Source organism: Ochotona princeps, chromosome 13, assembly GCF_030435755.1.
Source record: "Ochotona princeps isolate mOchPri1 chromosome 13, mOchPri1.hap1, whole genome shotgun sequence".
Lineage (NCBI taxonomy): Eukaryota > Metazoa > Chordata > Mammalia > Lagomorpha > Ochotonidae > Ochotona > Ochotona princeps.
The window spans coordinates 62,206,482-62,234,078 of NC_080844.1; the positions used below are offsets into that span (position 1 = coordinate 62,206,482).

Consider the following 27,597-nt stretch of genomic DNA (forward strand, 5'->3'; position numbering starts at 1 on the left):
GCCCAACCGCTGATGTGATCAATGTTACCAGAAAGGTTAAGTGATCTGCTCAAGGTCACGCAGACAGAGGCCAGGCTCAGGCCAACCCCAAGTCTCCAGCCCCCTGAGCAGTACTCTTTCAACCACTCCAAACTGCCCTTTGAACTCTCCCATGGTAATTAAGTCAAAAGTTCAAGATTTATGTGCGCAGTGGATGCTGATGACTGCCAACTGTATTTTTATTGATGCAAAAATAAAAACACACACACACACATACACACAGCCTATTTCAGCTTCTAGATTAAGTCTCCCAAACTCCCTAAAGCCCCACTAAGGCCTGCCTTAAGTCTATAATTAGGGCTTTTAAAAATATCACTAATCAGAACATTTGAATGTTCTGACCCCTGACGGGAGGAGCGGCGTCTCTGCGAGCTGCCCACAATCCTTGCAGTGGGCTGCGGTTCGTCTGTCTCCGGCATAACGCAAGAGGAAACAAATCCACCAAAATACGAAGATGCAAGGGAGAGTGAACTGAGGCAGGGGCGTGGGAAATCTCATAAAAACCACAACTCGCTCCCAGTGAGATGATGGGTCCTACTGGGAGACCAGGAACCTGCAGGAATGCCCAGGAGCTGCCTCCCAAGAAAACCCTCCAGCTGCCAGCTTAGCTGCTTGACCAGGGGGTAGGCAGAGAAACGGAAGGTCTCAATGGAACACCAACACCCCAAAACCCAAACCAACTTACTAATGAGCTTTTGATTATAGACATTTCCAAACTTAAGAAAGCCTCTGTGTTTTTGTTGCTCCTGTAGCTTTTGTTGCTCTTGTATTGTTCTCTTCATTTCCTGGAAATTTCAATACAACTGAAAAATCTCCATTTTGCAGCTCGGATATAATCTCTAGCAAATCAAAGCTCCAATGAGAACAGAGGTGATGGGGAACTGCGTTATCGGCAGGTTGGCCGCAATCTTCAGCAGAGTTTCTTTATTTTCCCTTCTTGCTACCCAACAAATTCCTTTCCTTTTTCCCTCTCAAAGAATGTAAACTTGCTGTCCGACATGCTCTTCCCAGGAGATACATCTCGCACTCCAACACTAACTTCTTCAACACAAGCTCCAGGTAAGGGCAATCTTATGAACAAACAGACACACATATTGTCTTGTTTGCTGCCAGATGACCACTAGGACACCAGGTTCCTACAGAAAGCAAGGACCTGTTCGGTTATACTTTCTTATACTCAAGCACAAAATCTGAACCTTTCCAAACCTTCAACCAGAACTTAATTCAAACATTAGCATCTGAAACTGCCATTTTCTGAACACATGCATGTAGTGGCAGTAGTTCCTGGCAGTTGGGCTTGCAATTACATCACAGGATTGTGCCTCAGGTGAAATATAAGGTCATCATCTAGTCTGATTATGCTAAAACACAGTCAGAATGCCGTCCACATCAGTGACGCAAGAACATGCCTGCAAGGGAGCGAGGGACACTATGCAGGCCATCAAAGCGGCCCCTGGCCAGGCTGTTTAGAGCCCATGCAATAGGAGGCTGCTAGACACTGTCTTTTCAAAAGCATCTTCTGGTGAGCAAGCTTGCAATAGCACACAGTAAGCAGATGTCCTACTGTATAAGATCTCAGAGCTTGTATGATGCTGAGGGGATGCTGGGAGTTTCCAAGACAGGGTCAGATCCACCTTGGAATATGAGCTGTAGGCAGAACTTTATTCTAGACCACGGCTCCAAAAAAATATTTTCAGGGAAACAAGAGCTTGCTAAAGACCAGACCTGAACACTACCGTCCTTCTTAAACAAAGTCATGAAAGATGTAAGCGAAGACTGGGCAATGTTCGCACTGAGCCACAGGGCCATCCTGCATGTGTAAGGCAGCAAAACGCAACACGTGACACTCAGAGGCGTCCACCACCCAGTGGACGTGGCAAGCCTCCACTACACCCTGAAGATGGCAGAACACTTCTCTCAAAATCAAGAAACACATTCACGGAGACGAGCTCCAGCCGGCCCACCTCCACTCTGGCTTGCTCTCTCCACCGCATTTCGCTGCTGCGATTCTGGACCTGAGTTCATACCCTAAGAACAACTCTACTGGTCACATAAGCTTGCCTTCTTATACTCAACTCCCAGATTTAGATCAACAAGAAACCAGCACACACAGGGCGGGGACAACCTTTGAGCCAGAAGATGAGAGAGTCAGCCTGCAAGATCACCACCACTCAGAAAGGGACGAACCTCCCCCAGAAACGACTGGCATCAGCACAGGACTACAGGAGTGCCAACGGTTAGCTACACAAGAGAACATCCAATCCACCCACCGATGCTCCAGACCCTCGCAAGGCCCAAAGGAATCAATTCAGACACGTGGGGGTTTTCCAGGGTGGTGGAAAATGCAAAGAATGTGGTGCTTCTGCAATTTTCCCTATTAAATCAGGTCAGGTATTTGACACTTGGAGTGGCAAGAAATTGTTTCAATAGCAACATCCCCTTTCCCGCGTTGCCAATTGCCCCAGCTTTGGCATTCCTCTGTCCACACAGGCCACAGCTGCTTACTCTCAGCCACCCCGGGCTGCACCTGTGAATCAGAACAGCCTAATCACACCAACAGATGGCAGAGGCCAAGTAGGCAGCTAAGAACCGCTATCACTTTAAATAGCATCTAATGTTTCACAGGCCCCAGGCAGAGGCCCCTCCCAGCAGCAGGGTCCCCACCAGTCCATAATCACCTCACAGCACCCACTTGGGGGGCAGAGTTGGTGTCATTCGAGAGCTAATTACAAAAGCCCTGCTTGCAAGGTGAAGGCATGGCAAGTGACCTACTGGCTGGCATTCATGAAACGGAGTGCCATTCTGGCCAGCCCTCTGCAGCGGGCATGGGGTGGTCAGGCTAGAGGCCTCATGGCCAACCTGGCAGCACTGCACAGCACGCAAGCCTCCTGAACCATCGAAGAAGCAGCATCTGCTGGGCCTGCTGGTGACCTAACTTACACCTTGGGATGCATCTTCCCACTTCCCGTGTTCAGGCTCACACATCACGCTGCAAGGGGCTCAACCACCACAGCCAAGTGGTAGGTCCCACCAACCAAACCAAACCAAACCAGTAGAACCCAGTGTTCCCATTAGGCAGAGCAACTCCTACTCGCAGGTCATCCTGAAGAGCTACAAACTACTCTGTGGCATTTCCAGTCTTCCCAAACCAACCTGAGATGCCCACAGCTGAACAACAGCTCTGCACCTGCACTACAATTTCTAGATCAACACTGTAAGAACACCTCCTTCTCTCCACCTCATTGGGTTAGTGGTGCTGCGCAACCAGCATCAACACAGAGCGTGCCCAGAGCAGCCCGTCCACTTCCTGTTCTACCCTGCAGTCACTCCTGGTAAGCTCCCGCCCAACGTAGAGCTCGGCGGGCAGCCCCTCAGCCAGTGGTTTTCACACAGTGTTTTTCACAAGCACCCCAGGGCGCCAAGGAGATGGTGCTCCGCCCCCACCCAGGGGTGCTGACACCAGGGGTCCAGGAACTGCATTTTGAGGGCCACTGTCCTCAATTTCCTCCCAATACAAAGCAAAGACCACATAAACCAAAGTCGTTCCCTTTTTGCCCAAGCCGCTGGGAGCCTTCGGGTCAAATCTCCACTCGGGTGACATACTGATCCCAGGCACCCAGCAGTACCTATTTGCTCTTCTTCCTTTAAAAAAACTAAACCTCTGGCCTGAAACTTTTTTCAATAGATGGTGCTGGGACAACTATACACACACACACACACACACACACACACACAAATTCATGTAAACATAAACCTTGCACACTTCACAAAAACTATCTTAAAATATATTCCAGATCCTAAAGCAAACAATAAAACTGTTACACACTCTTAGAAAACAAAACACAGTGTGGGGAGCGGTCCTTGGTCCTTGGTGGGACACAGCAGATTAACCTCCCGCTGTGAGCCTGGGTTCGCCTATAGCAAGGCTGGTTCAAGTCCCAGTTCTTCTGTTTTTGAGTCAGCTTCCTTTTAAAGATTTATTTACTTTTATTACAAAGTCAGATATACAGAGAGGGGGAGAGACAGAGAGGAAGATCTTCCGTCCGATGATTCACTCCCCAAGTGAGCACAACGGCCGGTGCTACGCCTATCCAAAGCCAGGAAACCAGGAACCTCTTCCGGGTCTCCCATGTAGGTACAGGGTCCCAAGGCTTTGGGCCATCCTCAACTACTTTCCCAGGCCACAAGCAGGGAGCTGGATGGGAAGTGGAGCGCCAGGACTAGAACTGGCGCCCATATGGGATCCATATGGACACGTTCAAGGAGAGGACTTTAGCCGCTAGGCCATGCCGCCAGGCCTTAATGCACCTGGCAGGGCAGCAGAGGGTGGCCCAAGTACTCGGGTCCCTGCCATCATGAGGGAAACTCAAAAGGACTTTCTGATTTCTGGCTTCGGCCTGGTCCAGCCCCAATCACAGAGAGGCGTAACCAGCAGGTGGAAGATCCACGAGTCCCTCTCCCCGGCTCTGCACTAGCTATCTTTCAAACTCTCAACACAAGAAGACCAAGAAAACCTACATGTAAGCTTGGGTGTGATGACTTTCTTTTTTAGAAACAGCATCAGGTTCGTGTTATTAATCAATGAAAGAACTGACAAAGTAGACATCCTGAGAAGTAAGGCTTTCTATTGTGTCAGAGACACTGACAGGACAAGCCACACACCGGGCTGTGCAGCTGACACAGCTGGCACGGAAGTGTCATCCAAAACCCCTTCAACTCCAACAACCAGCAAACAACCCACCCAGTTTCAGAGGCATCATAGGTACCCAGGTGCCACTGAAGCGTGCACTTGATTCGTCGTGAAGCAAATCCAGAGTAAGATATCACCGCACGCTCCTCAGAACGGGCCAGTCCCTGCAGGCTGCCAACAGCGAATGCTGGCGAGCGAGTGAGGCGACAAGGGTTGTCACCCACGGCTGCTGCGGCTGCTGGCAGGCGGCCCGGGAGTGGGACCACGCTCTGCGACGCCAGAATGATGCAAGCAGCTCATTACACCTTTGTTGCAATGCATACACTCAAGGTGTGAGTCCAGTAGCAAACCCTAATGGAGACCACGGGAACTGACCAGAAACCCAGAAACCACTGTGTCCTCACTTTTACTATGAACTTTAAAATGCCCTAAAAGGTGCCCTGCCTTTTTTTTTTAAAGGCCTTGCACTTCAATAACTGCCTCGTTTGGACTGCCTTAAAAGTTCTAAAATTGATGAAAATCCATTTGAGAAAATAAAGAATATGCCCCCCCACACACACACACCAGGGACCCAATGACTGCCGTGTTGTCACTCTGGGCAAGTTCCAGCTGTGTCAGTAAGGAAGGCTTTCATCCGCAAGCATTCACCAGCACTCGCTCTTGGAGCACTGCAGACCACCACCGCTCCGAATCCCAACACCAGCTCTGTGCTCTTGCTTTCACTGCTTTACAGCTGAACAGACTGAGGCATGGATGTGTACTGTGTTCACTTAGCAACCCAGAGAAGTGATGGGGCAGGACCCAGACTCACAGCCAGGCCACAGGGGCCCCACCAAGTCCCTGTGCGCCACGTTAACCGCCTCTGGCATGGGACTACTCAGCATCAACCACCTTTTAATAAGTGCCCGACACTGAGGCCCCATCTACAGCAAGGCAGGCTTCCCTTGCCCTCAGCATTCACGGCACATGAGACCAGGCTGCTCTGGAACTGCGCACTGCTGAGGGGTTAAACAGCAGAACCCCTGAGACACCACAATCCCCATCCTCTCCTCAGGACCACCCAACACCACCAGTGTCCCAGGGGGCAGGCCAGGCAACCACACCCAGTCTCAACACAAGTGCGGTTAGGATGGACGCCACGGTCTGCTGTTTGTATACCTTCCAACAGTGAGAAACCACAGGGCAGAGGAGAGGAGCAAGAGAAGCAGGTGCTTAGAGACCAGAGTGGCAGCGGACACGAGAAGAAAAGACAAGTAGAAGAGCAGGGTGCACAGAACACTGGTTTATTGTCAGGTCTGCAAGTCAGGAGGGGCACGGGCCACAGGGCACACAGGGCGCTGAGGAGTCGCCAAGCAGACAGGTGCAGGCAGGGGCTCCCTCCACGTGATGCGCGCTTGCTCTCTGTCTCTCGGGACCTTCCGAGGCAGGCGGTTACTTACTCTTGCTGTTACTGTTCTCACTGACAAAGTCCTCAGCGCCATCCGTGTCGTCCTCGTCATCCCCGGATGAGATGGCATCTGTATTGGAAAGAACAGACCCATGGGTACGCTGTTGCAAGGCCAGAAGCTGCGATGGGCCACACTGCAAATCCTACAACCCAGGAGCCCTCGCATTTAGCGTGAGAGACGTGTCGAGGTCATACAGTCTTCACGGCTTAAGCAGTCTCTCTCCTAGCCAATGAGCAGTCCGTGGGATGAATCTCAGGATTTTCTGCTTTTGTGGGGTTTAAACACGACTGCAACCATCAGGTACGCATCAAGCAGTATTCAAGTGCCTGATAAATTTACCGCATGTGTAACATCCACAGCCCTTTGTCCGACATAACCTTGGCATTCAGGGCTCATTTCAATAAAGGAATGAGCCCCCATCAACATGGAATCCCCACATGGCCCTGCTGATTGCTCAGCAGGACCGTAACTCAGGGCATCAGCTCAGAGCCACTCACGTCGTGGGAGGAATCTCAAATTTTAAGGAAGGAACCCTGGGTCTCGAGCATGCACCTTTCACTCCCGTAGTCTAAAATGCCAAGGCTGTCAGGGTCGCTTTGAGGGTGGCGAGGGACGGTCTGTTTGGACTAGTAGAGTCTGCCGTCTCAAAAAAGAAACACGCTACTCAGTGCACAAGCTCTCCGTCATTGTTAGTGGCCCAGGGGAAAGTGTCATAAACAGACCCACAGTGTGTGAGGAAGCTGCAGGCCAACATCTCAGCAGGAATGCACTTTTCTGCAAACATTGTAACTGGGAAGTGGCTGCAAAGAGTGTGTCCCGCCGGGGTGGGGGCCAACTCACCTGTTACATTCACCATGAAGTACCAAGTGTCACTGCCTACAGTGCCAGCAGCAGTACAAGCATAGAGGCCGGAGTCTCGAGGCGTGGCACCTCTTATCTGTAAGTACTCCCCAGTAAGCACTGTCCTATTGTTGGGCCCCAAGTGCACCCCATCCTTAGTCCAACTGATGGCGGCGGCATCTTTCAACAGGCAGCGCAACTCTAGCGACTCCCCTGGCACGACCACAGAAACTTCCGGTTGGGAGATTTGGTATTTGGTTGGTGGCTCTGCAGAAAGGCGGGAGAGAGAAGACAGAGACAGATGGGAAGGAGGGAGAGAAGGCCCCACAAAGACCACTGGAGGTCCCGGAGTCCTCATTGGAAGCTGTTCTTGTTTTGCAACTGGCTCCACAGGAAGGTCCCTGGCTCCCCAGCTCCCCAGAACAGTCTAAGCACCAGAAACAGCAACCGGAAGAAACACCCAGAAAGGCAGTCCGGCCTCAGTTTCCACCTTGGCAGGGTTTTAAAAACAAAACCCAGTGTGGGAAATTATTTTCCCCCAAGCAACACTGAAGTCCATTGCCAACCCAAAGCTGCTTGCTGAGCACCTGGGAACCGTTACATCGGCACCTCTGACTTGCAACAATGTTGCACTTTCCAGATGTGGTACCTGAGCATGACTGTGTGTCACCTCTCAATCAGTCCTTCGCCTGTGTTAAGCTTGGCCTTCCAGTAAGAAAATCGAGTTTCTTAAGCTGAGACGGCTCCAACCCAAGGGAAACCAGTGCATCGGCAAAGCTGCTAGCCCCCCTGCGGCTGTCAGGAGCTCTCAGAGACGGACCTCAAGACTTCATTCTGTGCTGGGCGAGCTGGGACATGCTGCTTTTCCCCAAATGCTAAAAACCTGGAGGCCTCAACCCCAAGACGGTGAACAGCACAGCAGCTGTGAGGCCGTCTCCACGGCGCCGGACCAGAGCTGCACCCTCACTCCGTGACAAGGTCCGACCCTGCCTGCCACTCAGGCCTCAGGTCCCTCAGCCTTCCTCCCTCTCTTCCCTGTTCACACTGCCCAGCCTCACACACCGCTGCCCGTGTCCCCAGCAAGTGGACCACATTTCTAAATAACAAAGCTTGCCTGTCTGCCATCTCTGTACTCGCCCCCACCACCCCGCCACCTATACACTGGGGTCACCCTCAGCTGACACAGGCCAGCTGAACATGGTGACCATCATCAAGGGCTCCAGCCCCGACTGCCCCTCCAAAAGGAGCACAAAAGTCCTGGCTGTAGAGCAGCCCAATCTGTGCCGCTGGCCAGGGTGGCCCTAGGAGCCACGCAGCAGCTTCCACCCCCCTATGGAGCACTGTGAATGGGACACAAAGTCCCAAGCCCCTGCTCAGTGCTGGGACAGTGTCCTAGCCAGGCTCCATTCAGGAGAACAAGGGCCGCACAGGACACTGGACAAAGTCAGTTCTAGCTTCAGCTCCACAGCTAACAGAGCAGTGAGGTCCCCAACGACCATCATCAGCAGCCAACAGGGAAGGTTCCTGGCTCCCTGACAAGGGGCCCCCTCCCAGGGCACACAAACAGGGAATAGCACAGGTGTCAACCAGAAAAACCCACATCCACAGAAGATGGCCAAAGTCGTGCTTCACACGACAGGTGCAAGTCCCCTCCGAGAGGCAGGCCGCATGTCTCAGGTGGGCTGATCCCACTCAACAAGCATTCCTTGAGCATCTGCCTTGTTCCGGGCATTCAGAAAGCAAGCGGAGAAGACACGGAGGCCCTGCACCAGTGCAGCTTCTACGCACTGGAAGCAATGGACACACAGAAAATCTACAACGCAGGATTAGGACGACGCAGGGAGGGCACAGCACCCACAGAAATGATGGGCAACTGCTTGCTCCATGGCTGCAGCTGGCACGTGACAGCCCCTGGGCCAGATCAGCCTCTGGGTAAACAAGCGTCCCAGGGAGGGGGCCACACACTGCTGTTTACATCCAGGGCTGCCCTTGCAATGCAGGGCAGAGATGTGTCGCGGTGGCAGAGCCTTCAGGCCTGCAGAGCCAGCCACCTGACAGTCCCGCCTTCACAGAGAGCTGTGCAAGTCCTGCCATCGGGCTGACCAGGGAAGGCCCTCTCCTGAGAGCAGGCAGGGCAGTGAGAAACACAGGGGACTCGGTTTGCAAGGGACTCAGGCCAGGATACTCACAGTTATTCAAGTCCTAATAGGACTAGACTGACTGGCTAAGAAATGCTAAGAACTCTGCATCAGCAACAGAATAGGACGGCCAAGAGGCTGGAGCTGTGGCAGAGTCAGTAAAGCAGTGCACATGGATTCGTGTCCCGGCTGCTCCACTTCCCATCCAGCTCCCAGCAGTGGAGAATGGCCCAAGGCCTTGGGACCCTGCCACCCATGTGGGAGACCCATGAAAAGCTCCTGGTGCCTGACTTTGGCCTGACTCGGCTCTGGCTGCTGTGGCCATTTGGTGAGTGAATTAGTGAATGGGAGATCTCTCTTAAATAAATAACTCTTTTTTAAAAAAGAAAAAAGAAAAAGAAAGGGAAAGGAAGAAACACAGGAAGAGTGGAAGTGGTCCCACTTCCAGCATCCCAGGGTCAGAGGTCACTCAGCATCAGCCTGGACAGAGCCCACAAAGCCACCTGCTCCCGAGCAACCAAAGAAAGCCAGGGGCTGGTGTCTTTCAGTCCAATCTCACTTCCTACCCATACACACACACACACACACACACACACACACACACACGTGTCTTCAACGGCTAGTTACAAAACAACACCCACAATGTCAGGATGAATTTACACTGCATTGGCCCAGGGTCATAAAACAATCAGTTCATACTATGACTATGCATGCCGCGTGATCCGCAAGTCACGGAGAATGTGATGGAATCTGCCTTCCTCCAAGCCAGAGCAGAGACAAGGTGGGGCACAGAAGGCAGCAACAGGCCTGCTCTGCCCCACCCCTGCGGGGAGAGGCGGGTCCTTCCTCCAGGCAGCGCTAGGAAAAGCTCTGCTCTCTCCACTTGCAGAACCAAGTGTTTGCACTGAAAATTCTGCCCCTCCCTGAAATGGGCACACCACAAGGCCTTGCTGAAGTCAGGGCCATCTGGCTGCTGGGCCACACCTGCCTGCCAGGTGCAGCAGGAGGACAGCTTGGTGAATGGGCAGCACCCAAGCCCTGCCCGCTCCTGCACACCAGACACCCAGACACCCCAGGGTGCTCCACGAGGCTCCAACCTGATCCTGATCATTCCAGAACAGTGTCCTGGGCTCGTGACAGGCACTGTCACTATGACTTTACAAGGCAGCAAGCATCACCAGGATGGGGGACCCCACCAAGTCCAGTGGTTAACAAGCAAGTCAGTGGACTTGTCTCTTCAAGACACAAAACCAGGAGCTAGTGTCATAGCATAACGGGTTAAGCTACCACCCGCAACAACAAAAGCCCAAATGGGTGCCAGTTCAAGTCCCTCTTGCTCCACATCTGATCCAGCTCTCTGCTAAGGCATCTGAAAAAACAATGGCCGATGGCCCAAGTGTCTAGGCCCCTGCACCCACGTGGGTGCAGTTCATTGCTCTTGGCCTCAGCCTGGCTCGGCCCCAGCCACTGTGGCCATTTGTGGAGTGCGACACACACATAAACATTTCCCTGATGGGCTCCCATCTAACGGACAATGAAATGACCAGATGTAGTAACGGTGGTTTTTATTTCCAGTGAGCACAGTCAGAACTGTCTGTGCATTTTCCAATGAGATGATAAGCTTCAAGGATGGCAAAACATCACCTGGACACACAGTAACAAGATAACAGGGTGTGTAACATCAAGCCTCCACCCAGTAACCACTGCCCGGGGAAACTCAAGAGCGTGGGGGCCTCCTCCTTCGGGAAAGTGGTCCCTTCCTGGCAGTGTGCGGCCACATCCCAGATCCTCCTAGGAAGACCTTAAGCACGGGGCAAAGAGAAAGGAAATACAATAAAGAGAAACTTAGAGGAATAGTAGCTAGGGACAGATGTAAGAGAGATTGGGAGAGGCATGATCACAAGGCAGCCCCAAAGCCCGCAGGGCTACCCGGTGTCCCCAGCTTAGAGGGATACCCAGGCCAGGATGCCGGCTCCATGGTGACCTCTCTTCCCCTTGCCCCGCTCTTCCGCATCAGGTGCCTCAGGGAAGCCGTGCTGCCTGTTCTGGGGACCACCCGTGCCTGGGACCCCTGGCACATCGCAGGACTATCTCCAGGGGTGCTGCACCCGCCTCACTGTGACACCTGCCGCCCTGCCTGAACTCCTTGTCCTGGCCCCACCACTCCCTCCCTCTGCCTCCAGCAGGCCGTGCGGGCTGCTCTGACAGGGCAGTTGACACAGGGCACAGAACTGCCTGGGAAATCCAAACAATCCCTTTTATAGGAGTTTAGTCCTCCACAGCCACAGCAGCCTCCTTCCGCAGCTCCTCCTCTGATCCCGCCAAAAGAACAGGAGAAGCTTCCAGATGCTCTTTGCTAAGGCCCAGACATTCCTGCAGAGGCCTCCACAGACACAGGGTAAGTTTCTCCATACTGATCACGACGCAGACTCAAATCCAAACAGAAGTCCGCCAGCAGCAAGGCCGACTGACACAGACGGGCGCTGCACAGCCCATGTCACTGTTCCTGCAAAGTGCCAGACAAACAAGGGGACACGTTGACTTTCTGGGAGGGTTCTGCCTGCTGTAGCCACACCCACAAGCCTGGGGCAGGAAGGACTCCCTGTGAACCGCTGCATTTTCTCCCAGAAGTTTCAGAGCCTTGAGCAGTGCTGGGGTGCAATATTCTATCAGAATAAACTGACAGCTCTGATATCTGAAAGCCTGAACAGAGGACTGGTCAAAAACAAATGGCAGGAACTGCAGCAGTTCCCTGCCGGAAACCTAGGTCTTTGCCCAACCTCAGCAGGCCGTTACTCCCCAGCAGGCACCAGAGTACTTCCTCAAGTTCACTGAGAACAGAATTAAAAGATCGTTTTATTGCAAAAAACAATAATAATAATTTAAAAACAAATTTAGGGGCCCGGCGCGGTGGCCTAGCAGCTGAAGTGCTCCCCTTGAACACTCTGGGATCCCAAATGGATGCCGGTTCTGATCCTGGCAGCTCCACTTCCCATCCAGCTCCCTGCTTGTGGCCTGGGAAAGCAGTCAAGGACAGTCCAAAGCCTTGGGACACTGCGCCTGTGTGGGAGATCTGGAGAGGCTCCTGGCTCCTGGCTTTGGATCAGCGCAGTTGTGCTCACTTGGGGAGTGAATCATCAGACAGAAGATCTTCCTCTCTGTCTTTCCTTCTGCTATATATATATATATATGACTTTCCAATAAAAATAAATAAATCTTAAAAAAAGATGGGGGGGTGCTTGGGTCCCAGGCACCCCCATCACGGGGCCTGGGTTTAAGTTCCAGCTCCCTAGTGACTTGCACCCTGAGAAGCAGCCATGATGGCTCAAGCACCTGGGTGTCGGCTAGCCACGTGGGAACCCAGATTCAGTTTCTGCTCTCCCAGCTTCCATCCAATCCTTCTCTGGCTATTGCAGAAACAGATCAATCTTACACAAATTGCTAAGGGTTCTCCAGTCAGAGAGAGATGGAAACAAAGGTAGGAGCTATCCTGACCCTCCCCGACACTCAGCAGGTCAGGGTGGAGCCCATGACCTCACCGTGGCATCACACAGATGATGACGTCACCTCTTAGAACTGCAGGTGATCCCTCTGTAAATAAACAACGCGCGGACACCTCAACCTGCTGGGCACGCCCAGCTCCCTGCCACACCAGTGTCGTCGGAAGGGCTGGGAACGGTCAGCTATTTCAGGTAACGCTGGACGCTGCCAAACCAGCGATAGCAGCACTTCAGCCTGTCACTTTTTATAATGTTTGCCTATAAACCTTTCCCGTGTGGTTTTTGAAATGGCGCCCAAATGCAAACAGAGAACAGATGGGGAACCCACGTCTTGCCCCATCTGATCCTTTCAGGGGAGAACGGACGACAGATTCAAGCTGCAGAGCCAGGAGGATGCAGGTCGTGCTGGGGCGGGTGGGGGTGGGACCTAACTGAGCTCCTCTCACAAGGAAAGCCAGGGCCTTTCTAATGGCGCAGACCATACCTGGGTCCGGGCATGCGAGGGGTCGCCCCTGGGACAAACCCCACCGAGGGTAGCCCTGGACACATTCCTCCAGGGAGACAGAAACCCAGATGGATTCATCTGAACAAACAAGGGAGAAAAGAAGAAGGGCGGGGGAGGGGAGTGCAGAGAACAGGGAAGAAGAGGCAGGAGGTGATGGACCGGACAGCGGGTGGGTCGCAGGGCCACAGCCCAGGCTCCTGCTTGCAGCAAGGGTGGTGCAGTGGTCAGTGATCAAGTGTCCTGGCGGAACAGAAGCCAGTGGTAGATGTTCCTGCTGAGCCACACGGAAAGCATGGCAGATGGGTGGCAGGGCCTCTCCCAGTGCCCAGTGGCCTGCCTTGGCCATCCCACTGAGGCCACGCCACCATCACCTGCTACACCCACAGAGTCCACTGGGACGGACGGCTGAAACCCTCCAACACACAGTACCCTGGAAGGCTTTCTTTGAACAACCAGGAATCAATGAAGTGCAACCCGACAAGCAGACACGTGATCAACCTGGCCACCCCACTCTGTAGCAACGGAGGCTCATGATGATGTCACCAGCGGCAGTCTCGGGCCCGACTACAGGGGCTCGCACAGACCAGAACTGACTTGAAGGATAACAAACTCCACATGCAGGCCTACGAAGGCACGGGTCTATCTGTCCTTGGAGAGGGAAGGAGGGACATGGGTTACAGCATGACGCAAGGACGCACGTACGCTCCAGACCTCAAGGAAAACTGCCAACAGGAAAGCGGGGGACGGACAGAAATGGAGCTAAGTGGGCAGGCGCGGGAGCTGCAGCTGCTCCAGCTGAGCGCCCAGCTGTTCTACAACGCACAGCCCTAAGAGCCACCTCCAACACAGCCTGCCTGCCCTACTGCCTGCCCTTTCTCCTCACCCAGGGGCTCAGGGTCAGTGCTTCTAAGACGGGAGCCATGACCAATGACACCCTCCACAGAACTCAGGGCCTGAGGACGGCGGGGTGCAACTCTCCACGGGGTACAGAAATCATACTGTGGCACACAAGAAAATAAAAATGTCAGAAAAGCATCTAAGAACACAAACATTTGTGGCTGAGTCACCCGGATCACCCAGTGTGGGGATTCAAAATGCACACCTTCCCTCCCTGTGTTTTCTGCCTCCAGCCCAAAGTTTCAGGCTGTCAATGACAGGGACATCATGGAGGGGGAGGGGAACACACCTCTCACCCTGGTCACATGACCGCATTCAACTCTCAGCTTCCCAAGCACAAAACTCCCACTGCGGTGGGGAAGGGGGGGTTTGAACTTTTGGGGAGCAGAACAGTGAAGGTGCCAGCTGGGACGCCCCTGTCTCGGGGCGTGTCCAGGAAGGCCGTAGTGGCGATTCAGGTCCTTGGGCCCCTGTCACCCAGGTAAGACACAAATGCAGTTCCTGGCTCCTGCCTTTGGCCTGGCCCAGCCGAGAGTGCTGTGGGCATTTGGGGAGTAAGTCGGTGCATGGGAAGAACTCGTGCTGTCTTCCAAATAAAATGAAAATAAATAACTTGAAGCAAAAAACCTCCCACTTCACCAGTAAGACAAAGGGACTAAGCACTGTTTGCACAAAATCCCTCAACCCTGGCCATTCTGCTCACACAAGAACTCCAGAATCGAGCCCTTTGTTCCAAAGGCATTCTCCCAAGAGACAGGCAAGTAGATTACAGCGTGCCCAGGATGCAGAAACTTGCACAGCAAGTATGTCAACGGGCCCCGCACTCCACAGCTCCCACACACAAAGAGGGTTTGTGTGCACGGCCATCAGGTGGCCCCGGGCCACAGCCTCCTGCCGCCCCCTGGAAACACGCCTGCCACACGCAGCACACAATGGGGGACATCTCAAGTCCTCCAGGGCCTGTCAGGGCTCACGCTCTGGGCGACTCCTGCCCCACATCACAGCACAACCAAGCAACAGGTGGACATTAAACATGCCATGCCCAGTCCTGAAGGACACGAGGCGCAGCAGGGAGCCGAGTCCCGCCTGCCACCTAAGTCACGTGACATTGGGCCCAACGCCCACATTTGCCATTCCTTCATGCCTCTTCCCCACACCAAACAGGGGAGCACATGGACCGTACCCATACAACGCTGGGCACCTGGTGAACACTCAGACCCCATCACCCACCTGCACAGGGACCCATGGCTCACAGCACACCTGCATGGCCACACGACAGGCCAATCATCAACACCATCATCATCGTCATGCAAAAGCAGTGGGCCAGTGAGAAGAGCCCAGGAGCCGCCAGCAGAGAGACAAGGCACCTTCAGCTACTGGCTTGCCTTCCACCTGTCAGGGAGGTCTTCTCGGGGCTGGCACAACCCTCCCTCCGCAGTACCGCCATCCCATGGGGTGCCAGTTCTAGTTCTGGCTGCTCCACTTATGACCCAGCTCCCTGCTTATGATCCGGAGAAGCAGCAGAGGGTGGCCCAAAAGCCTTGGGCCCCTGAACCCATGGCTCCTGGCTTCAGATGGGCTCAGCTCTGGCCATTGTGGCCATTTGGAGAATGAAGCAGTAGATGGAATATCTTTCTACCTCTCACCCTTTCTCTCCATAACTCTTTCAAGTAAAAATTAAAAATAAATCCTTGGGCCCAGTGCAGTGGCCTAGAGGCTAAAGTCCTTGCCTTGAACGCCCCGGGGAGACCATATGGGCACCGGTTCTAATCCTGGCAGCTTCACTTCCCATCTACCTCCTTGCTTGTAGCCTGGGAATTGAATCATTGGATGGAAGATCTTCCTCTTTGTCTCTCCTCCTCTCTGTATATGTGACTTTGTAATAAAAATAAATCTTTTTTTAAAAAATCCTTTTTTTTTTTAAAACAGAGAACCTCCTGCTTTTCTAGAAAATTCTCCTTCCATGCCCCTCCTGTACCCATGGATGCATCCTACTCTCCAAGCCCCAGCCACTCACACTCCTGACCAAGGGAAGTGTCCCTGGACAGCTCACAAGGCCCTGTGCAGAACCAGCCAGGGACCGGCCACCGCCTCTCGCTGCTGTTGGCAGCAGCCAACAGCCCAAGCTCCCCATTCACCTGATGCCCCTCTGGGTACCTCTGCATCCCTTCCTACGAAGCTCACTCCGATGCCCCTGAGAACACAGCTGTTCCTGGATCTCTGCTAGCCAGCTGTCCACCCCTGGACTTCACAATGCTCCAAATAAAACCCAAAGAGTAGCGGACACAGACGCTTGGCTGCTCCCTCCTGCCTCCCCACATCCACCAACGCACCTGCCCTGTTGCCCAGCCTGGCAAGCTCCTGTCCAGGCTCCACAGCCAGGCTCACAGCTCTCCGATTGCACCACTGCCTCTGCCCAGAGCAGTTTTGTGTGCCCCTCCAGGCTCTGCAGAGCTGATGTCTGTACACCCTGCTTCCCATGGGCGTCCCTGGGCACAATGACCAACACACTCCGGAGTTAGCAAATGTCTAGTGCTAGCCTGAGGTCCTCCTGGGAGACCTTTGCCTCTGGTGGCCAGGGGACAGTGTTTCAAAGCCGCTTCAGCCAGGAACACACTGCATGTGCCCGGCCCGAGTTGCAGTCCATGGAACACACCGCCCTCAAGGTTACAGCAAGGACAACAGTGGAAACTACCCCAGAAGGTCTCTGCATGTAGCCCTTAAGAAAAGGGTCACCTCTGAGCAAAAGCCCTCTCACCCAGGGAAGGAGGTGGCCCCTGCGGCTCAGCCATGGCCCCGGGGCTCCCCTAGGTCCCTGCAGGTCAGCCCTGGCCCTGGGGTCTCCCAGGTCCCTGTCGGCAGGTGGTAGTGCCAACACAGATGCTTGAAGTCACCATACTGCTTTCCCAACCCCAGGAGAACCTCGATTCACATTCCTGACTTCAAAACCGGGTTTTCTTTCAAAAGAACCAACCTGTCACAGCACATTTCTGTCAGTTACCCAAGGAGGTGGGGACTTCTAGAAACACTCCCAAAGGGAACTGAATACCTAAAGTTGGGGAAGTGGCATTATCAACACCCACAGACCCCACCCATCTGGGTAATTAGTAAGGGGTGTGGCCTGGGACTTAGGAAAAACCAGTTTTACAAAAACGGAATTCAAAGATGGTGCAAAAAACTATCAATTCCAAACCATATTTTTCATAAAGCTTTGGTAATCCCTCATACTCATGGATTTCAAAATTCTTTTGGCCCCAGAACAAACCTACCTATTTTTCCATTCCATTTCCCACAAACTCTTTCAGGACCTCACAGCTTCACTGTGCAGAGCATGGTCACACCCCACAGAATTCCTAAGACTCGGACAGAGGAGCATGAACAAATAATCACAAGCCCCAAAGCATGCTGGGAATGGTCTCACAAGCCCCAAAGCAGAGCAAGGTGGAACTGGGGGCTGGAGTCGTGCCTCCCTGGGTCCCCAAGCTGGAGACGTGCCTTCCCGTGAACTGCAGAGACAGACATGCATTCCAGGAGCAAGAGTTCAAGGACAGCCACCTTGCCGAACATCACATCACCTGCGGCCCCCAGAAGCTGCGGCAGAGCCTGATACAAACACTTCATAAACGGTGCAGTCTCAAGTGGGCGCATTTGCCCTTTAAGTCCCATTAAAGGTCAGATCAATGTCTAAATATTGTTTGACATTTTCCCCAGGCCATGGTACTTTTTGAATACAGAAAAACTTTTTAAGTGGAAGTGGGGCGGGGTGGGGAGGGGGAGGTGGGTTCGCAGAATTATCCCAAGAGGGCAGAGGTGAGAATCTTGGAGGGCCATTGTTCCAGTAAGTCTATACAAAGGCCTGGGGCCTTGCTCCTCTCAGCAGGCCCCCAGCTCGAAGCTGGTTCGGAGATGGCTCTCCTCTGGCTCTCCTCCCGCTCCCAATGCGGTCAGCCCCGTTAGCCGGGTAGCCGGGTCAGCCCTGGCAGACAGGCAAAGCTGGATAGTACATCCTGCTCAGGCACTGCTTCCTGGCCAGAGGAGGATTCAGCAAGGGGCTGGAAGGCCGGCCCAGACTCGTGGAGGAGGGTGGGAGCCTGGAGCAGGCATTCCGCTGACCCAGCTGCTTCGGCCCGCAGAGCCCAGAATCAGCTAGCCAGGACCCCAGGGATCACTTTTCTCCAATTTTGTGCAGAGAACACCAAACCTCTCCCCTTTAGGGATCCTGTGCCAGAGGAGTGAAACCCACATCAATTCAGGAAATTCCAAATTAAACCTAGGCGCCACCACGGTGAAACCTTCACCCTACCCAACCCCTGCCCATATGCACAGAGGTAAAACCTCGGACCAACCAACCTAGCACCCAGAAGGGTCTTCTCTTCCCGGCAGAGCCCTTTATCAAGCAACCATCTGATCTTAGAAAGGCTGGGCAAGGTTCCCAAGCATCCTGGCTACCCACCCACAGACCCGCCGTCACTTCCCTGCCGAATGCCTGAACACTTACCCCTCTCCCTGCCTCCAGGTCAGCCTGGCAAGCAGTCTGCTCATTGGAGGTAGTGCTGGAAGTGACGGTCAAGGAGCCAGCTGAAATAGACCCAGCTCAAGCACCGGCCAGTAGCCACTGGCGAGGCGGGGGAGGGGTCCCGCAAGGGGCATCACCCAGCAGCGGAAGTGGGCTGCACGCTCTCGCCCTGTGACTGGGGCCACCTCCATCACTGGACCAGGGACAACCTAGCCCACGTCCATGGAACACCCTGAGGGTGCAGACGCCTCCAGCTCGGGCTCCCCTCTGAGATACACCCTGCTCTACATGTACCACACCCCATCTTCCATCCCTGACACAACCTGCCCAGTGGCAGCGTCTTAGAAAAAACCAAGGGGGAGGAGGGACAAATGAGCAGAGCCAGCCTAAGGAGTCAAACCCGCGTCTCTGGGAATGCTAAGAGCATCTGCCAAAGCCCACAGCCCCTCTGCCGAGCTCCGAGGGTGCGCATCTCACTTGGGGCTGCAAGCTTCAGAGGGGAGTGAGGTGTCTCCTTCCGGCTGAGATTTCTACAACTTCCTCCCACACTGAGCTATCATGTCCAACCCCTGGATGACCCCATATGGGGCACCAGAGCAAAGGTTAGCGACCAAGCCTGACCCAAAGCATCCCTGCAGTTGCTGGGATCAGAGATCACCTTAAAAAAAAAAAAAAAAACACCACCAAACTGAACTTTACTTTTGTTTAACAGTGGGCTCCATTCCCCTAGATGGCGGACGGGAGACTGGGTGTGTCTGCTTCTGCCCTTCCATCTTGGACCTGTTCTCTTTCCCAGCTTTCCAAGTCTGCTCCTGAATTCTGTTGAGAAATGACCCTAGAAGGACACGGGAGGCCTGGCTGAAGGGTTGTCAGGGCAGTAGGGGGGAGCTTGATTTCCCACCCCCTTGCAAATCAGAAATGCTGCAAAGAAGGGCTGAAGCGGTTCTCAAAGCAATGAGCAGAAGGCCACTGCTCAGTACCAGCTAGGGCAAACCTCCAGAGTTGGCATCTGGGACAGGAAAGGTGTGGGGGCAGCCAGCCCAGCTCAGGCAGTTGCACGCTGGGCCAGCGCTCTGCCTCCTCAGAACCCACTGTGGGCTGAGTCACCACTGGGACCCAGAGCAGCAAGCCCCATGGGTCTCCTAAAGCAGAATTGGCTTCTTTTTATTTTTTTTCAAAGCTTTATCCATTTGTTTTCAAAGTCAGAGTTACAGAGAAGGAAAGGGGAGGAAGGAAAGAGAGAGAGGCAGAAAAGACAGTGAGTGACCCACCTGCTGGCTCACTCCCCAGATGGCCACGATGGCCTGCTCGGGGCAGGCCATGGCCAGGGGGCTCAGGCTGGGTCTCCCGTGTGGGCTCCAGGCCCCAAGCACTTGGGCCATCCTCTGCTGCTCCTCCCAGGCCAAAGGTGGGGAGCTGGGTCAGGAGCTGAACAGCCACGACACACACGGGCACCCATATGGGATGCCAGTATCGCAGAGCAGACCGCGGCTGCCATACCACCCCAAGAATCTTAACCAACAAGACAGGGGTCATTTCAGAGAATCACAAAGTCAAGTCCTTCACGGCCTGAGATGTTGCTGTGGACAAGTGTGGGTGTGGGAGGAAGAGACAGAAGGAAGAAGCAGTGATCACAGCATCCCCCAGGGTCAATGACAGATTTAGGAGGAATAAGGACGCCATGGTCAGGGGCGGGGCATTGCCCCAGGACGGCCTGCTCAGCAAGCAGAAGCAATCAAGTTGCAAATCATTTTAGCTCCAAAAACTTTTCCGGAGGAGCTGGGTCCATGTGATACAGCCAAAGAGTGACTTTGTCCCCGAGAGGCACGGTTACCTTGTCATATCACAACAACAGGAATACATGAACCCTCTGGATTACAGGATTCAAGATAATCCATCCAAGTACCCAGCACAACGCCAGTCGTCACCATCGCAACCTCAAGGAATGGGTGAAGGGCGCCTGACCTCATTCCTCCTGAGGCTTCACTGGCCAGGAAGGTGAGCTCATCCAGCCCCACCTGTCCCATCCCGTAACCGCCACAGGACCACACAGGTCGGCTCCTCCCCACTTCACTCCCACAGGCCCCACAGCAAGCGCTCCCTGCCAGGCAGACAAGCAGCCCCCTCCCTCTGCACCTAGATCACGCAGCAGACGGGTCACTACAAACCACCAAGGCAAGGGCAATCGCAACAGGCTCTGGTCACTGACCTGGGCGAAAGTGGCCCCATCACCATTCTAACCAGGGCCGAGTGGCACCCCACCCCAGCCCTGGAAGCCTCAAACAGAAAACATCCTTTCCAAAACCTGTTGTGTCTCATGACGTATGCATCCCACTGCTAGCACACATCTACAACTGAGTTTTTTAACAAAGGAGGAAAAAAAAATATCAATCCTGAGCCATTTGAACTACAAGCAGAAAGATGATCACATTGCACAAAGCCCAGGATAGTAAGTAAGTAAGTAAATAAATAAATAAACAAACAAACAAACCTAGCTAGGAGGTCAGTTTTCTATTTTAACTCACCTCTCTCATCAGAAGACTTGCTGTGTATACTGAAGGACAAACATCTTATCAGTCTGCAAAATACTGGTTTTAAATTTAGTTTGGCAAGTGGGGTGGGGCGGGGAAGAAATTAGCATTTTCTAAGTACCCAGCTTGGGCCAGAAAGCAGACAGAGGCTTGGTTGGCTATTTGCATTCAATCTCCAGATAGAGAAACTCAGGCTCAGATAGGTTATCTAACTGGTCTAAGGTCACACAGCCCAGCAAATCCTGCAAAGGGGACCCAGCTTCCCAGGCCAAGTTCCCTCAGACTTCCTGCAGCACAGGCCATCCAAGACAACTTACTTCTCTTTTATTTGACTCACTTGCATTTTAAAAACAAATGTCTTAGGCAGAATTTGGATTCATTGTGTAGTTGGTGATTCTTGGGTTGGACTGACAACAACCAGAACATTTTAGCAATCCTACTGGAAATCCAGGTTTAGCAGGGCCAGGAGGAGGAGGCCCCTGGGAGCAGTCCCACAGCTTTAGGGCAACCCCACTGTGCCCAAGGTGCACGGGGAGCTAAAAGACTCAGCTCCACCAGTGACCCAAAATCTTTATATTCATCTTCATAACACCCCAGCAAAACATGTACACACACACGCACGCACGCACCCAACCCAAAGCTGGCCTTGCTCCATGTCTGAATGCTTTCAAATCACTACAATTGGTCACATATTAAAAAGCTTCATGGCAAACTATCAAGTGTAAAAATAGATCAGGTAAAGTCACATGAGCGTTCTGGGTAAAAAATATATATATGTATACGTGTCACAACAATTTATAGAGATGTTAACTTTACTACTGTTAGAGTTCAAAATGAAGTTGTTTAAGGAAAAGTGAAGCATAAATCATACAAATAAAGGCCTCTCTTGTTCTCTTTGCTGGACCTATCAGCATTTGCCTTATAAGCTATTTTTAACCTCATAAAACACGCTCACCACAGCCTGAAATTCTATATGACTGCATTCCGTTCACGAGTGACTTGGAATTCACCACCCTGGGTCAGACAGGCATTAAAAGGCAAGGAGAATATATGCCGTAGTTCAGGTCCCTAACTCAGTCCAGTCCAAAAAAAAAAAAAGAAAGAAAAAAGAAAAAACCAGGGATGCTTGATATTCTCAGTCCACAATGGGCATATTCCACAGCAGAGCCAAGGCCACATTCAGCACCTTCACGCTCCCTAGGGAGACAAGTCTCCCAAAACTAAATGACTGAAAGCTGCAGGGTGCCTTGACCTTGACATCAATTCCTCCAGGTGCACCATGGCTTCCCCAGGGGTTGTTAACATCCCTAGGAACAGCTAAAAGGCGAAAGCTTCAAGCTATATACACGATCACCAGGATCATCTCCAGCCTCCACCGATGGGGAACCACCATTTTGCATTTTCTCTTGCGCCCCCTAAAAGCAGGCAGTGACGACTCAGAGCAGGGAGGAACAGAACTAGAACTTGAGCCCCTCTTCTGACCCCTCATATTCCAAGGAATCTTTAAAAGAAAAAAAAAAAAGACAGCAACACTGAGAAGACAAATCGAGGAACAGAGGGGTGGGCCTGGAACAATGCCCAGCCTTCTGATGCCAGGAAGGAGAATTCGGGGCACGGGGCAGAGACACCACCACCACCAAGACCTAAGGAACCAGAGAGCGACCCATCGAAAGCACCGGCTCCGAATTCTCTGGGGAAGGCCTAATGAGAACTCCCCAGAAATGACTCCAGAACCCTTCGCACACAGCAGGTCACCCCGTCAAAAATGAAGTCGGGGTGTGGGAGAGGGGGATGCCGCAGCAGCCTCAAGATTTCCCACCTACCCACACACCAGCACCCAAAAATCAATTCCCTGCCTCCTCCAGCAGGGACAAAAATAGCTGGAAGGGAAAGGCGGAAGGGCCTGACGCTGACAGAGGGGAGGAGGGCTTTCACCGCCCGCCCCAGACAACTGAAGGGCTGTGGACAGATTTAATTGAGAACGTGAATATTAAACAAAACTTCCTGCTTGAACACCACCCCAGTTATTTCATAACCATGTAATTACTCATTAATTCTCCCTTCAGAAACTTCTCAAATACGATAGCCCTGGTTATCTGAACCCTCACCCTCCACCGAGTCAAGACTCCAAGGGAACACATCTCTAGTTCTGGCCTGCGGGGGCCATGATGGACGGGGAGCTTTGGGCTGCGTGGATGCTCAGTGCTCAACTGGCTCAAATAGGTGCACACACGTGTGTGTGCACACACACCCACACAAACACACAATCCAAAGTCGGATTAGAGGGAGCAGTATGGAAAGTATACAAACACCAGTTCTCTGGGCTTGCCAGATTTGAGTTCTAGAAGTAATATTAAACACAGCTCTTCGTCCATGAATTGTGAAATACTTTATATACTAATAAAGAATGTGTACTTCATTGTGTATTTAACTGCATAAGCCTGCATTTGGTTTAATTGGCCAAGAATAAGTCCTTGTTCCTAAGCCTAACGATCAAATTACAGTCAACTCTTAAATATTAACACCCATATTGAGGGGGAAAGATGCAGATAATATAAAACAGATTAGTTTAAAGCATCCACTCTTGGTATGTGGAGATATTCTGTTTTTCTTTTCACTTGCAATTAAATGCATATGGCCGATATGACATTTACAACACTTCCAACAAAGGGCTTAGTGGAAAAATCAGACTGAGGGGGTACCCACGCAGAACCCCACACTCTGCTTCTCTGTCATCGAATTTTCGGCCAGCTCCACATCCAGTCTGACTGCCCCCCCAATAAGTTTAAGGAAGACGGGCAAACCTCCCCCCAGTGCTTGCCTCGATACAGGCCAGGAATCACAGGTTGAGGAGGGTGGGCAAGTCCTCAGGGCTTTGGGGCTGGGGATGCCCTTTTATCCCAGCTCCTATTGGGCTGGGGTAAAGGAAGATGCTGGTAAGGGCACCCGCGGCTGTGTTAGCCACCTGAGATGCAAACAGCAGAAAGAGTTTGAAAGCAAGAGTCCCCCTCAGAGGTGACCAGGCTAAGATGGGGAGGGTGTGTGACTGTTTACAACACTCATGCACAGAACTTGGCACTGCGGCCTGCTCCCGTCTCAATCAATCCCACGCCTTTCGCATCCCTGCCCCAGAACCAAGGAGCAGCAGCAGATCACGGCTCTCAGGTGAGCAGAATCCGGCCCCCGCCTGCAGGCACAGGGTCTCTGAAAGACAGACCTGGGCTAGCAAGCCACATGCACTCTGCCAGCCACAAAGCCAAGGCCATCCAGGGGCTAGCCCCACTCTCAGGAAAGGGCTCTGGGGTTAGAGGCCAGGGGTTCTCCTCCGAGACCCTTTCATCAGGAGGATCCAACCACACAGGATCTAAACTGAATTCCCTATTAGCAAAACAAAAAGTCTCCCAAGATAAGGCTTTAGAAAGTCAAAGCAGACCTTAACTGCTACGGGAAGGAAGCTATAGTTATACAGGAAGACAGCTGTGCTTATCCTAACCTCAGATAGACAAACAGCCCCTCCTTATCACCAAACTCCCCCCAGGAATGATCTGCTCTCAGGTGGCTGGTATTGAGGGGTTGGGTGGCAGAGAGGGAGGTGGGCAACCCCTCAGGACCTGGAATGGGGGAGGGGCCTCCTCCTTCCACAGGCAGCATTTTACACTGCCCCTCTCCCAAAAGCCAGACACTGTGGGAACGGGCACAGCCTTCCCAGGGACAATGGTAACAGCTGGCACCGCGGTGCCCACTGGCGGCCATTCGTACTGACTGGCCTTTATGCCCACCTCAACCTTCAGAGGCAGCTAGGCAGTGGGCATGAGCATCCATCGGGTATCCATAAAGAGACCCTGAAGACATACAGGCACAGAACTGCAGGAGGCCCAGGGCTCGCAGTCTCCTTACTCACTCCAGTGTCTTGGGATTCTAGAGGCAAATTAATGATCCCAGACACAAACACACACACATACCCGGTAAAGCCAGACCTACAACTTTCAGGGACATCTCAGGTTTCCTCCCAGGGCATCCCCACATCCCCACATGGGAAGACCAGCTGTCAACTACACCCACGTCCTCACACGGCAATTCCCACTCAGGGAACAGTGCGGGGCACTCAGTGCCTTCCTACACCGCTGCCTGGTCCCACTGTGCAGGTATCCACATCACCGTAACCTCCCATCAGTAATTAAAAAAGGTTCAAGAAACCCTCCAGGACCACTTCACACTGAAATCAAGCCACAACCAGGCCACCCTGAAAATCCAAATGAAAAATGGCAGCTTGCTCCTAACCCCTCTGTAGGAAATCCCGGCTCTTCTTGCCCGCTGCGCGCTAAGCCATGCACTCGAGGGAAAACCAACAATTACGGGAACATCCATTTTAATTATTAGCAAAATTAAAGAAGCGCAGTCCCAACTTTCAGAAACCTGGAACCTCCTCCCTCCCACTCAACCCCCCACTGCCAATCACTTCCATCTTGATGTCACAACATGAGGCACCACGAGGTAATGCCGGAAGCCATCTGTAGGTGCAGACGGTACAAGCTACAGACACAAACACCCACACCCCGCCCGCAACACACACACACCCAGACTCCCTTCCTAGGGATGCCGTCGTCGCTGGGACGTCACCACACCTGCTCATGACAAAGCGGTCACATTTCTGTGTAACAGAAAGTTCCCCAAGCTCCCTGGCACACTTCTGGTGCTTTGTACCCAGGGGCTTACCCTCTCATCAAGTATGCATAGACCCTTAGCGTGAAGGCACTACCAGGGACCCCTCTCGGGTCGGCTCCCTGTCCCCACCCAGCTACCCAGCCCAACAGAGCGAACCCAGGGCCTGGGCTCCCCATGCACTTGCACAGCAGCTCGGCTAATCCCAGATGCCACCAAGGATGGTGCCGGCTCCCCCAGAGCCAGGCAGGCACCAGGTGGGCTCTCAGCAAGCAGGTTCATTAAGTGGCGATGAGTGTTGGGATCTGGCATGCTAGTCTCAGATTACCACTCGCAAACTAACTCGGCTACCAATATTCCCTGCCGATGACAGGTCTCAGGGCTGCACCAAGCAGACGCCTGGCTCATGATGTCTCGGAAGAACCTGGGGAGACAGGGTCCAAACCAGTGGAAAACTTGAGCCTGGCCGAGGCCTTGCAAGTGGCCCGATGCCTTTACAAGGAAGTCTCAGAGCTGCACGGCCCCACAGGGTCTGGAAGTTCTCACGGAGCCGGCAGACCCCTGGTGGAGCCACGCGGAAGGTGACCTGAACTAGAAGGCCACTCCAGGGCACGTGGCTTACAAGGTCAGATGACTACAGCAGCATAAAAAAAAAAAACTTTAATAAAAATAAAAATAAGAACCCCTAGTAAGTCAATCCTTTCCATGCTCACTTCCAAAATCTTTCGTCCTTGAACAATGAAAACATGAGCATTTCAGACAGAAGCCGACGTCCCTTCCCAGCTCCTTTTCTTAAAACCAGCAATCCTTTACAGAGTAGGAACCCATCCTGGGAGCGAGGGTGCCAAGGCACAGCACGGGCTGCCACGGCTCTCCCCGGCTCTGGCTGCAACCCTCCCTCACCCAGCACAGAGAGGGACACACTCAGCCAGGGACCACCAAGCAAGGCACCCTGCTGCCCGCAGGGCTCCCCAAAAAAGCCCTCTCACAAGGTCTCCACCTCCTCTCCAAGACTCCTTTCCAAACTCAACAGGCCTTCCAGTAAGTGCCACTTCGCCCACACCCAAATCCCCTAAAACAAACTCCGCACCCCCAACAAAAGGGAAATGATACCCCTTACCTTCAGGCTCCAAGGTGGTATCCTCAACTAAATTGAAGGAGGGCCGGGCCAGGGACACAGTTGCCATGGTGACCATGACCAGGCAGATGAAGCGGCCCCAGCTGACCATGGCTCCAGTGCCAATCCCCGGTCCTTGTCCGTATCTCCATGTGGACGTTAATCCCATCTGCGCACGTCCCCGGGGAGCATGGACTGCCTGCAATGCCTTCAGCCTGGAGTGGGGGTCTCAGGAACCAGGGTGCTGCTGGGCTGAAGCTGGTCTAGCCGCCGCTGCCGCTGCCAGGAAAAGGAGATCAAGGCGAGTTAGTGCTGTCTTCCACCCAGTACCTCTCTCTTAAAGTTCCAGACGCCCAATGGGCACAATGAGCATTTTTCATTATCTGCCCACCACTAGGCGTGTCCTCCAGAACCGTCCACAAAGGTGTGAGGCTAACCTCTGAAAAGCCATCCTTTCAAGAAACAGAGAGAAAAAGCAGCAGCTACAGGACTCAGGCGTGGCCACATGAGTGCAGCGAAGAGCGCTCTCTGTCACCCATCGACCAGGCCTCCACCACCCTTCAAGCAGGAGCGCCTGACCTCAGCTTCGAGAACGACCAGGAAAACAAGCTTGCTGGCTTGGCTGGTGGGCTCAGCCTTGTCAGGTTCTCCCCATCCTGTGGAAAACTGGCCAGGCGGCCGGAAGGCAGCATCTGCTTACACGACCAGTTCCCG

General features: G+C 53.1%; 1 protein-coding gene across 8 annotated transcripts in view; it reads right to left on the reverse strand.

The window, feature by feature from the left end:
- Positions 1-27,158, reverse strand: part of FGFR2 (fibroblast growth factor receptor 2) — a 95,025-nt gene extending 67,867 nt beyond the window's left edge. For 4 of the 8 annotated variants that reach the window (XM_004579767.2, XM_004579766.2, XM_058671313.1 and 1 more), the window contains exons 1-3: positions 26,887-27,158; positions 7,018-7,284; positions 6,169-6,246 (exon numbers count right to left, since the gene is read on the reverse strand). In XM_004579767.2, coding sequence (XP_004579824.2) covers positions 6,169-6,246; positions 7,018-7,284; positions 26,887-27,052 — 511 coding nt within the window. In that variant the 5' untranslated portion in view covers positions 27,053-27,158. The remainder of the gene's footprint in view (positions 1-6,168; positions 6,247-7,017; positions 7,285-26,886) is intronic. The other 4 variants (XM_058671314.1, XM_004579769.3, XM_004579770.2 and 1 more) reach the window with 2 other exon arrangements.
- Positions 27,159-27,597: the final 439 nt, after the last annotated feature.